Genomic DNA, 13,337 nt, shown 5'->3' on the forward strand with positions numbered 1-13,337 from the left:
GTCTTTAAATAAGACAGACTCCTCCAAAATCCTCTTTAACCATGTTCTCATCATCTGCACCTGTACCTGATTCAAATTTTTTGCCATTAAAGGTAGTAAATATTGTAGGGGTGTTCCAACTTTTTCCTCATTGGATGTCCATCTGATTAAATATGTTAAAAAAGTAAGGTTTTCGTGGAGTGTCCTAATAAAGAGCCTTGTCATGTGGAACATCACAGAGAATGTCACACTTAAGACCTACACTGTTCACCTACACTGTCAAAATACTGTGCTCCAGGTAAATTCTCACATTCCCAAATTCTCAAACCTTTTAGGATACAGTCTTCTACATTCACATATACCAAGGTAGTTTACTGTACCACACTTTATGCATGACAGTTCCTGCACTATATATATATCATCCATCACCTCCGTCACCACTGACATACTTTTCCTGTGTCGTTCTTTAAGCAGGTAATTGATTAGTCTGAAGTGCTCTGATTTACATAGTAACCCACTGCTCTTCAGCAGCAGACTGTTTTATTGACCGTGTGCACTAAGCTGACTGCGGAGACTTTTGTGCATTTCTCCCCTCTCATCAATTCACTTTACAGACTGGGGTTTCTCTACTGTGTAGCGCTTGGACATGTTAATGAAGTGTGATCACTCTTTCTGCCCAGAGCACATTTCCGCAGTCAGTGGGAATGCATTAAAGAATCCATGAAGTTGCTTGTGTGTGTATGTGTGTGTTTGCGTGTGTGTGTAACTACCGGAATTAATTCAGGGTCTTTATCCTCATGATAAAGAAGGTGATGTGATGGATCTGCATGTTTGAATTTTTCCCTGTTTCTTATTCCTTCTCTCCTCCTTCCTCCCCTTCTCTATCCTTCCATACGCTGCCCCCTTTTCCTGTGATGTGTTAGTAATGTTGACACCAAGGAACTATGTGGTGAGTATCACACGAAGCGTGTGTGTGAGACTGTGCGTGCATTTTGTGTTTGTGTGCATGCAGATGTAGAGATTATTGCATGAATATGGTGACGAATTTCATCATTATTGCTTCCAGGCCCGTCCTATTCTCTCGCGTATGAGACTGACAGCAGTATAAAGTCATGCAGATGTTTATCATCTCACAATAATGGCTGATAAAAACACATTCGCAGCTTAGTTGGCGTATCTGGGGTTGGTAAGATTAGCAGTGGGAAACTGTGGAAAAGTGAGTTTGCAGGCGCTATTGAGGTAACCTCTTGAACTCTTGAAAGGGATTATGCATGTTAATAGGGTTGTCACCAATCAGAGTACACTCTTAAAAATAGAGGATTTCAAATGGTTCTTTGGGCAATGCCATAGAAGGAAACCCCTTTTGGTTCCATAAAGAACAATGGGCCTCTTATTTAAATTTGTTCACAAGAAAAATCTCAACAAAAAGTCAACGTCAGATTCGTTTTATTTATTTATTTTAATTTTGATCCAATTTTAGGTATCCAATTACCCTACCCATTACCCGGTTAGCCAATCCACTCAATAGCACCAGATTACCATGTTACCCAACTCGCTTCATAGTACATAGTAGTAGTTCTTGTTGGGGACTAATTGGCTGATAATACCCCTATCACCCAATTACCCAACCCACTTGAAAGTACCCCATTACCCAATTACCCAACTCGATAGTACTTTTTCTTGGGTTCTAATTTTGTAATATACCCCGGTTACCCAAATACCCAACCCATTCAATAGTACCCTGGTTACCCAAATACCCAACCCACTCGATAGCAGCCCATTACCTAATTACCCAACTCACTTGATAGTACTTTTTATTGGGTAATAATACCCCGATTACCCAATTACCCAACCCACTCAGTAGTACCCATATTACCCAGTTACCCAACCCATTCAATAGCAACCCTATTACCCAATTACCTAACCCTCTCAGTATTACACCTATTACCCAATTACCTAACCCACTCAGTAGTACCCCTATTACCCAGTTACCCAACCCATTCAATAGCAACCCTATTACACAGTTACTTAACCCAGGACTGACACATGCCTTCTCCAACATGTCTGATGCACACTGATGTGATGTGGGAAGAGAGAGCCATCTACGAAACCCGGGGAGAGCACTGCTCTCTCAGGTTCCAGCTGCTTATGGCAGGCAGCGTGACCTGGGATTCGAACCATCCTGGTGGCAGCGTATTAGTCCGCTTGAACACTCTGGGGCCCTCAAACTACTTTTTTTTCAGGCGTGTACTTTACTGTTGAGTGTCTGCCCATAACAATCTTTGCGTTTTATTATCCATTGTACCTTAAGGTTTAAAAAAGGTACTGCTCTGAGTAATTCTACAGTTCATTCATAGTATGTACATAATGTGGACATTTGTTTTCTGTTTTCTCTTCAAATTACTATTTTACAGTGTGTTTAACATTGAGTATGATTCAGACTGACAGACCTGATTATTCGACTGCCAGTGAAATGCTTCAAAATTCAGTACGATTTATGTGTGTAGCAGTACGCTGAACTGCTACACACACTCATTTTACAATACTGTGAATAAGCTATAGATTCATATTTCTCTTTAAACCAATGCTGTCAATCATTTATTTTTTCCCCCGAATTAGTATTAGAAACACACTTTATAGGCATTGCTCAGCAGTACAATAGAATTCAACCTTCACATTAAAGCCATCAGTAGCAGTGAGCCCGTGGCTCACAGAAGCAGTGCACAACACTCTCTCCACTAAAGCTGAATGTTTCCGTGATACTTTAGTTTTTAACCAGTTGTGGCTTGTGAGCGAAATGCATGGCAGGAGTGTATTTTCTACATCAGTGCTTCTAAATCCTGGTCCTGGTACTATATAACAAGCCCTTTTTCAGGTGAATTGGATGTGTTTGAGTAGAGCTTCAGGTCCAGGACTGAGAACCACTGTTCTACATGGATTTGGTGGCATGTCGCTCGCAGGGAACGGTAGAACTTGAAGTGTCACCTGAAGCCTGGATTTACTTCCATCTTTTATCAGACTTCTCTACAGAGCAAATTTGATTAACCCTCCAATTTAAGTTTGAAGGTTTACATAAGGTCTGTCCGTGCTGTTTTACTAAATTGTTTACATACATTTTCAGTAGTTTTTTAAAGCACACAAATTAAGAGTTTGTTCATATATTTATGGAGATTGACGACAGTCCAAGTCTAGTGTTTGTTAGCAATATTAGCCTAACATCTGCCAAAGAAGCACGGTCAGATACCATAATTGTTTTTTTCCCCCAAACTGTTTCCCCTTTAACCATCACTGTAGTGCATGGTCTCAGGCAAGAAGTGGCTTAAGATAAGATAAGATAATCCTTTATTAGTCCCACAGTGGGGAAATTCACAGTGCCACAGCAGCAAAGGGATAGCAAGACACTCAGATGCAAAGCAAAGATAAATTACCACTATATACACGATATAAATAATAGAAGTCAAAACTCTGAGGAAAAAAAATATATTATTTACAGATTATTTACAGGCTTATTGCTTTAACGGAAGAAAGAGACATACAGTATGTGTGTACCCACATAAAGGCGCTTAGGGTTTAAGGGGTTCTGCTAGAGGATGATTCCGTGGGGTGCACGGCCTCATTGACTGTGTGTGTGTGTGTGTGTGTGTGTGTGTTTTGTCCCCTATGAAACATCTAATGGCCTCCTCCCTTCACTTCCCTGCTCTATTACCCAGACTACTTTGCCAAACATATGGGGGAGTATGAAGGTGTGCTGGCGTCCCTGGAAACACTCAACCTTTCAATCCTTAAAGCCATGGACTTCACCAAGAAGGTTAGTGTAGCATGTGCTGTCTGAATATGTGGGTGCGCGCACACACACACACACACACACACACACACACACACACATTTACAGCAGTGTGTGCACTTCTTCACCGCGGCCTTCACTGAAATCTCTAGAGATCAATATTCTTTAAGGTTCTGTGTTTTGTGCTCCTCTGTCTTTTGTTCCATAATGAAAGCCAACACGTTTAGTTGACGCCCCAGGGAGTGCGCTGGTGTCCGATACGAGAATCTGCTGCCCAGACAGGAGTCGGCCTCTGATAAGCCCGTGCTAATTGAAGTCTCAGAGGACAGAAGTATTTGTAATAGTCTAAGGTAAACGAGTGGCGAGTATGGAGTGTGGGGTTGAAACAGGAGTGAGGTTTGTGTGTGTGTGTGAAGGTGTGTGAGCATTTGTACGGGCATATAAGCATGTTAATACAGCAGTTGCTATCTGGTGCTCTGCTAAATATAACCGTTCATTTGAAATGTGAATTCTTTGTGGTATTTGCGGCTGATTAGAGCTCAGTCTGACAGCGGCGCACACTACCACACTTCTCTACAGAGGTGGAGAGAATTGGATTTACTGAACACATTACTTTGCTTCTGTTTCCCTTTAACACTCCCCTTTGATTTCACTCCACTTCGCCCCTCTCTGACTTTCTCTCTCGCGCGCTGACTCTCTTGCTCTAACGTGCGCCCTCTCTCTCTATCTCTGACAATTTCTCTCTTTCTCTATCTCAGTCTCTATGGCTTTGTTCACACCTGGCATCAACATGCGTCTGATCATTAATGAGCAGCACAAACTACAGGTGTTAATCAGGGTACAGTGCATCTCAAGGACATGTTGTAATCCGGACCACATTCGGAGGTGCTCAGAGATGCATATGACCACATTATTCTTGTAGTGTGAACACTAAAGCACCTCGAGATGTCCTTGACAGGAAAGCACCGCCCGCATCAACCGCATCACTGCTCCAGACAAAAATTGTGAGACTATACTGTCCAGTGTTCACAAGTTAACTGAGCACGCTACAGTAACAAACTACCTGCATGGATAAAGCAGATACTCATGGCTGGTGTTAAGATCTTATTAAATTGGTTTATTAATGTGCATCATGCTCCTCCTCCAGCGGAAATGGTGTCACAGGAGACGCATGTTAAATGCTATGTGTTTTGACTATCGTTCACCCAAGACACATGCTAATACCAGATGTGCACAGGGCTATGACACTCCCCCCCCCCCCCCTCTCTCTCTCTCTCTCTCTGACTATCTTCCTGACTCTCTCTGCCACTCTCCTCAGTTCAGTTCATGTCAGCGTGCTTTACTGGCATGGGAAATAGTGCTACATTTGTATTGCCAAAGCTTGAGTTAGAGGTTTGAGAGTTGAGAAGAACAGTTCAAACTAATAAATATGAAATTTTTTAACATGCATAATATAAATATATCTAATAAATATATCTAATGACTACTTAGGGTAGTCAAAACTAACTTTTTTCAGTGTGTAGTAGGTGAAATGGTCATGAAATGGTCTCTCTTACTCTTTATTTCAAGCTTTCTCCCTCTGACTATCTCTCGCTCTCTCTCTCTCTCTCTCTCTCAATTTTTCACCCTCTGACTCTCTCTATTACTCTCTTTGACTCTCTCTTTCTGTATTACTCTCTCTCTGACTCTGACACTCTCCTACTCTGTATGTATCAGACTCTCTCTCTCTCTCTCTGACACACTAATACTGTCTCTCTCTCGCTCTCTCTCTCTCTCTGACATTCTCCTAAACTCTATATTTATTTGTCTCTCTGACACTTTAACTCTCTCACACACTGTTCTCTCTATATCTCTGTATCTGTTGAGTCCACACAATTCTACTGATTCATCAAATCTGTCTAATAATTAGTCTTCCCACAACATACAGCGCATCCCTCAAATGCTAGAATTTCCTATTCCACCTTAAGCGGTGCAGAAGTTACAGAACAAGAACTAACTCTTAGCAGATCATTAATAGAATGCACTTTTGTTCATATAATTCCTGCAGAATTTAGCATGCAGGGACACTGTGGGATGCTTGTCCTTTCTAGTATGTCCCATGGGTTTATACCTCATTTCTATACAGCGCAATAATCATGATCAGATTGTTTTACAGCTGACCTGGAGTGTCTATTTTGTGAATGTCCTAAAGTGTGATTACTCTCATACTCCCTCTTCTGAACCTCACTCCATCCTTCTCTTTCTTATGAGTTCTTAACTCTTTCCGTCACTCTTACTCCTGCGTTCTCTTTCTTTCTCACATACTCCAGTCTTTCTCACAGTGTCTCTTACTCTCCCTCCCTACTCACACACTCTCTCTCTCGCTCTCTCTCTCTCAGCAGTGTGTGCTGTTTGAGTGATAGATCATGTGGAGCTGCACATTATTACTGCAGGTTACAGCTTCTTAAAGACCACAGAGCTCCAGGGCGGAAAAATATCCATCCCAATACAAACTGAGTTTACCCTTTAAATATTTAAAACCCATTTAGAGTGTTGTGCGAGTGTGTGACTGTGTGTGTTTGCTCATCGGCAGCGCAGGCTCTGCTGCAGTGGCCTCTGGGACCCGGCACGCGGCCACTCTGATGAAAAAACGCTTCTGTTTAACTGCGACTTAAACGACTACAAACAAGCACAACTTCAATGATTTAGGAAAGCTATTATTTCCCCCCTGTTTAGGGCGCTTCTCTCATTTCCTGCACTACTCTCCGTTTCTCCCGTTCTCTCTCCTCGCTCGCTCGCTCACTGTCGCCTGCCTGTCATTTTCGCCAGCCGCAGCTGTGCTTGTTCCTTCTTCATCTCCTGCAAAGACGTCGCTGTTCGGTTCTGATGTTTTCCTCCAGAGAAAGAGTAGAAGCTCGCCAAAGGAAGCCAGAGGGGGGAAAAAAATAACAAATTCCTCTCCTCCGCTGTCTGCATATTTCCCCATGTACAAATTTCAGCTTTGAAGATGTTTGAGGAACACTTTCCAATGCTAAGAAATAAGTGTGCAAGAGGGCTTGGCCGATATATCAGCCAGTAATATCAGCCAACAGTGACGTCCCTGGTGAATTTGAGCACCATCACTGTTAAAATACCAACATTTAAAAAAGGGTTCGGTTATAACATGTTGAAACAAAAAAGTCTCTTAAAAAGTAGGTCTGCAACAGTATTCTGCTTTTAGGTACAATTGATGGTTCATATCATTTACATTTGCTTAATACTGGTATTGGGGGGGGAAACAAACAGGTAATACCACACACTAGTGATGAAACACACACAGTGACAGAGAGCACATGTGCCTGGAGCAGCAGCACCCAAGAAGCAGGTGAGGGGTATTGCTCAATGGCCCACCAGTGGCAGCTTGCCAAGCTTGGGTATCAAACCCACAACCCTGTCATTAATAGCCCAGTGCTCTAACCACTGAGCTACCACCGCCCGTCAGCAGCCTCAATCTGTAGAGATAGTAAAGTTCTGGTAGAGTTAGCTTTTAGCCTAGCACACAGGTAGGACCTGGCTGGCTCCCATTCAGTCGTCACGTGCAGGTAACGCAGCCCTCGTCTCAGCTCAGCTGTTTGCCTTTTTACTTCTCCCAAAGTAGTCATCGCAAAGTAGCCTCAAAAGATGTCCACTACTGGGCTGAGTGTATTCATGTTTTTGGGGCATTAATAGAATGGGTGTTTGGGGTTTTGGAATTGACCCGTTGTACAGCTCTGTTACACTAGTGCAGCCATGTTGGATGGTGGAATGTCTCCTTCATGTACCAAACTGTACCTGCAGTTTTTCGTTCTAGGCTCCTTTCCATTTTAGGCTGATGATCAAATTGGACTGTTCACATTTTGATAACTTCAGTCATTTAAGTCAGTAACGGACTCTTTAACTGCTATTATATAAGCTATTATAGTACATTGAACATTTAAATGTGTTAAATGATATCAGCCAATATTATTGGTTATCGAAATATCTATTGTATTATTATGTATATATTAAAATCAGTGTAGGTATAAGCCACCGTATTTTTATACCAGTCAAGCCCCAGTATACAGACAGGGAGAGAGAGGGAGAGAGGGATAGACAGGATCAGATAGAGATTGTTTTGTCTTGCGAGTACAGGTAATATGATCTGGAGGTGATGCCTCTCTCAGTACCCACCAGTGGGTTATTCCAAGAGAAACTCAGTCATCTGATCCAGCTCATCTCCATCAGAAAAGAAAAACACAGACTGTCTTCTCGGTTCCTGCAAGTCACATTGCACCAAAGAACAGCAACAAAACAAAGCAAGCTAGTTGAACACCTAGAAGTTATATGATGTTTAGAAGTATTTAGGATGAGCAGTGGTGCACGACCCCTTTGTGTAGATTCCTCTAATGCAGTGAGGCCTTTGCAGCACAGGCCTGCAGGGGGAAACGGGAGAGCAGTGCCAACTCATTTGGAATATTGTGGCCCTCACATCTTCAAACCATAATCCCTATCTGAGGAAGCTGTTTAGTTTTTACTCAAAATATTGACACATACAGGATAAGCCTGTCACAGTCAACTGCATGATACTATTCTTGTGACATATGGAAAGCTTTATATCCCAACTTGATTTTTAATGTCCAGCTTTCAGTGTTACCTCAATAATAAAGACCCAACATCACCCCCAAAAATGAAACTTTTGGAAGAGAACTAAAAGTTGCCACATAAAAAAAGTGTAAATATTGTTGCCATAGCAAACATCCTGATGCAGTAGAGATCCACAACAGAAGAACCAGCACAACCTCAACTATTAAGATTTGAGGACTTAAAGGAGAAACAAATACATCTCTAGCACGCAAAGAAATGAGAAACACACAATATGGTCAGATGTTTGTGGACACCCCTTCTAATGAATCTCTTCAGCTTCTTTAAGCTGCACTCATTGCTGACACAGATGTGCAAAAACTTTAGAGAAGTACTGCCAATAGAATACAACTCTCTGGAGCAGATAAATATGGACCTATTTGCACCATGCCTAATGCCAAGCATCAACTAAAGGGGTATAAAGCCCTCCAGTACTGAGCTGTGGCGCAGTGGAATGATGGTGCTCCATCCAATACTTTTGGGGTGTTCCAAAATCTAGCAGAACGCCTCACCTGGACAGTAGAGAATTCAACAAAAGCAGGATAAACTCGTTTAAAAAATACCCTTGATTATAGAAGAAACCGTGAATGAGCAGGTGTCCTAATACTTTTGTCTAATACTTATTTTAGCTATGCTGCAATGGAAGTGTGGAATTGTGTTCATGGCCATCCCATCTACAGTCAAGGCTTCTGACCTGCTGACCTATCACATGTACCAAACCTGCTAGGCCATGGTATTAAGCTACATGGCCTATGGTCACTGTTTGATCACAAGCCTCTGCATGAAGGTCTTGCCCCAAGGGACCTTCTTTAATATTGCCTCTTCTTTAAGTGCATACAAAGGCCCTGAGAGTGATGTCCATGCAATGGCCTCTGATCAAATGGCCTGGTCTTTTGTTCAAGAAATGTTGTGGCGATCAATAGGGCTCTCCCTATTCAACCTCCCCTTACTCGTCAACGCCACAGCTCCTGTCACAGGCTGCCAGTAATTATTAATGTAAATGTGATATTTTCATACAGCTCATGAAATATTCATGCTTTGACAGGCTCAGAGCCAATTAGTAAGCTTAGTTTCCACTTTGTTTAGTGAACAAAGGTTAAAAGGTGGTAGAAATCACATTAGGATTTTTAAACTTACAGTTGCAAGAATAAGTAAGTAAACCCTTTGGAATTACCCAGATTATTGCATTGGTTACTAAGGAAATGTGGTCTGTTATCTGAGTCACAGTTATAGGCAAAGACAGTCTAATTAAATGCAAACCGTTTTTATCTTATTGTTTGTCTTTTATCGAGCATACTGAGTAAAACATCCACAGCAGGCTAGAAAAAGTAAGTGAACTGTGAATTCAAGTGTATTCAATAACCTGAATTCCCCTTTATGAGCAATTACATCTACCTGTGTTTCCTGTAGCTGTAAATACGATGTTCACAAGGGGTCAATCTTTTGTTTCCTTGGTGTCTTGTTTCTGAGGCAAATTAGCCCCAAATCATGACACTCAATTTACCATTTACAGAGTTGGGATAAGGTTTTGGTGTGCAGTGTTCTTCTTCCTCCAAACATAACGTTGTTCATACATTTATCTTATATATACATAATAATAATATAATTGTGATTTCTCAGTAACCAGACTTTGTGTGCCTTTGTTTAATGGGCAAAGCACCTCATCTCCTTAATTGAAACAAGTTTTGCCAGTTAGCTTAGAGAAATCATTACCCCTATACTTTAATTTCACTTCACTTCTAGCTTGCACTGTGGATGTTAATGCACTGCGCTCAGTAAAATACATGAACAGTACGGTTGTTTGTGTTATTAGTTTTTTTCAACTGTGTTTGTCTATTCTTGTGACTTCGATGGCAGTCAGACCACATTTTTTTAGTAATCCATGTGAAAATCCAGGTACTTTTCAATTCAATACGATTCTTTTGCAGTTGTAAAGAACAGTAACATCAGTTCCAGTACTGATAGATGAGCCATTCAAGGTTATCTGACTTTGTTACTTCTACTCAAGTTTCAGCTTTCTGGTAGCTAATTTCACCTCCGCTTCAATCATTATTTTATGTGTAAGTGCAAGACTTACATTTGAGTATATGGTTGCTACTCTACCCAGCCCTGGTCAATTATCCATACAGTGGAATCGTGGCAGTGTCCTTAGTGAGGCTGTAGCCATGAACTGTTCCGGCTGTGAGACTGGATTCCTGCACCCTTCGAGGTTCTCATTAGCAGCTGCTATATCTGACAACCCTCAGAACAAATGAGCTCAATAAGAGTGCGCCATGGTGTCAGAGCAGAGGAAGGCTCACTTCCTCCATCTCTACGTGTCTGAACAAGAGAGCGAAAGAGCAAGATTAGCAGCTGAACGAGACAAAGAGCAAAAAAAAAAAAAAAACTTCATCTCACGCTGTCAGGGGTCCTTTATCTCCCTCAAGTTTAGTCAAGATACAGCTAGCATTGTTAGCCTCAGAGTCAGTGAGAAGAGAGCATCCAAACCCTCGTCTCAGCATCGCGGCTGACAGCCTTGGAGGAGTAGTAGCTTTTTTTTCAGCTTGTAAAGACAACATTGTATTTACCTTTTATCATGGTGTAGTGTACTGGGTTGCATTTATTGTCAGAAAAAGAGATATTCACCCTCTTTAGAATGAACATTACTGGCTACCCTCCCAGCAGCTGGCACTAACTCCCTCTTACAAAGTTATTACACGAAATACGCTGCTTAGCATAGTTTAAAGGTTAAGATATTTTAAAATACATGGAGTGTATCTGAACGACAACAGTACTTAAAATGCAAAATTATGTAGCATTTTTACCTTTAAATGGCATCTTCAAAATCTTTGTGATGATTCGCTGACTTGTAATAGGAAGAATAGTCTGGGCTTGGCATGCTGCTAACTGGTGAAGCAGGCAGGATATAGTAGGCCATGCTAACTGTGTAACCCAAGTCATATTTGTGTGAAATCCTGTAATATTTCTGTGATATGTCAGAGTCTACATGCTTCTTTAACTTCAGATGCTGGCTCTGTATCCCACAGCTTGTCCAGAAACCTACACTGTGTGATTGTAGGGGAAGCCCAGGAGCATGAAATACCAAATTCTTCCATAATGCTGCTTTAAATCACATCATTTTTTGTTTTAATTGGGTGATTTATCTCAAATAGTGTGAGTGTGTGGGGACCTGGGGTTTTGGGTTTGATCCTGGCTCCAGGTCACTGCCTGTGAGGTGTGATCCCTCAATGTCTGTGTAGGTTTCCTTACATTTTCAAAAATCACATGGCTATGGAAATGGTTATGCTAAATAGTTTACTAGGTGTAAGCATGTGAGTAAATAGGTGTGTGGTACCCTGTGATGGACTGGTACCGTGTCCAGGGGTATTCTTGCCTTTTAATGTCCATCTATGCTGGCTCAGAACCCACCAACACCCTGAGCAGGAAGGTCAGAAAGTGGATGAGAAGCAGGATGGATGGAATTCCCCTATATGACGAATGCAGTGGTAGAGCATCTTAAGATTTTGTTTCAGTTTGATATCTCAGCAACAATTGTGCACTGTAATGCAGCCTTTTTAGCCCTTTCAGATTTTTGTCTTTGACAGTCTCTGCGCTGTACAACAAGGGAAACCACCAGGCTGTGCAGAATTGTTCTGCCTGCCAGACAGAAAAGAAATGATCTATAATTCCAGTTCATTCAGATTAGACACAATGTCAATTAGACAAAATAAGAAAAAACAGTTTCCTAATGTTAAACTATTGTAATCTAATGCTCACTTATCACGGACAATGATGAATGGTTCAGTGGGCAGATGTAGACCTGCCCTAGTAGATATATTATCTCAAAAGTTCGAGATAAGGAAGTGCTGTACTTATATCATTACCTATACCAGAACTAGTTTATTAGGAACCTGGCTTTTCCTTTTCTTTCCATTCTACCCAAAATGACTACCTCTAACTCTAGAGGGCGCTCCTGAGCAAGTCCTAACTGAAGGAAGGCTGAAGTAGGGCTAAACAGCTGAAAGTGTTTGAAAAGTGTTTGAAATTCTCAGGCAGATTTTTGTTTTTTGGAAAGTAGAACAGAGCGTCTGAACAAACCAGAACATGTTATGAAGTGATGGCTCCTTCCGACAAAAACCCTTGAGGAACTCATTTTACAGCTCCCACCCCATGCATGAGACTCTGGCAGCACTGGGCAGCTCCTTTAGTGAAAAGGCTGCTTCACCCCCAGTGTGTGAAGGAGCGGTTTTGCAGGTCCTTCCTTTCTGCTGCCGCCAGACTCCACAACCAGCACTGCTCCCAGTGGACCACATACACACACACTTAACTACACACACATGTTCAGGGAACAGAGGTCCCTCAATGCAAAAATACTATGTGCAATACCCCCCCCCCCCCCATGTGCAATTAAGAGTCATTTGCAATAATCTGTAAATAATATTGCTAGTTTTTTAAATTCTTATTTATATTGTGTATATAGTGCAAATTATTTATCTACATTTTTTGTAACTGAGTGTCTTGCTATCCCTTTCTGCTGTGACACTGAAAATTTCCCCACTGCGGGACTAATAAAGGACTATCTTATCTTATCTTATCATTAAAGCAGCATTGTGCAAGAATTCTCATTCAAGCATTTCTTGCTCCTGGGCTCCCCCTACAGCCGGGAGGTGGAAATCCTACTTTGGGCCATACCTGAAAGGACACGCATTTCACACACATTTTATAAGTTGGCAAATACAGAACCAGCATCTGAAATGAGAAATGCATGTGAAGAGTAACTGGATTTCACACGAATATGACCATACGGCCTAAACTAAACACACTGAAAATGAGGCAGTATGTTTTACAATGTCAGCATGGCAGTGAGACATTGGTGCTGCATGGAAGATAAAGATGAAAAATGTCAGTTTATAGAGGAGTTAGGCAATGTCTAACCAATGACTCAGTTACTCAAATATAGAACAGAACCTAGAAAACA

At 41.6% G+C, this 13,337-nt stretch overlaps 1 protein-coding gene across 2 annotated transcripts in view; it reads left to right on the forward strand.

Annotated features, from left to right (window-relative positions):
• necab2 (N-terminal EF-hand calcium binding protein 2) overlaps nucleotides 1-13,337 on the forward strand; it is a 135,016-nt gene that overhangs the window by 56,743 nt on the left and 64,936 nt on the right. For both annotated transcript variants that reach the window (XM_072695520.1, XM_072695519.1), the window contains exons 4-5: nucleotides 903-928; nucleotides 3,690-3,787. In XM_072695520.1, the coding sequence (XP_072551621.1) occupies nucleotides 903-928; nucleotides 3,690-3,787 (124 nt within the window). The remainder of the gene's footprint in view (nucleotides 1-902; nucleotides 929-3,689; nucleotides 3,788-13,337) is intronic.

This window comes from Salminus brasiliensis, chromosome 13 (assembly GCF_030463535.1).
Source record: "Salminus brasiliensis chromosome 13, fSalBra1.hap2, whole genome shotgun sequence".
Lineage (NCBI taxonomy): Eukaryota > Metazoa > Chordata > Actinopteri > Characiformes > Bryconidae > Salminus > Salminus brasiliensis.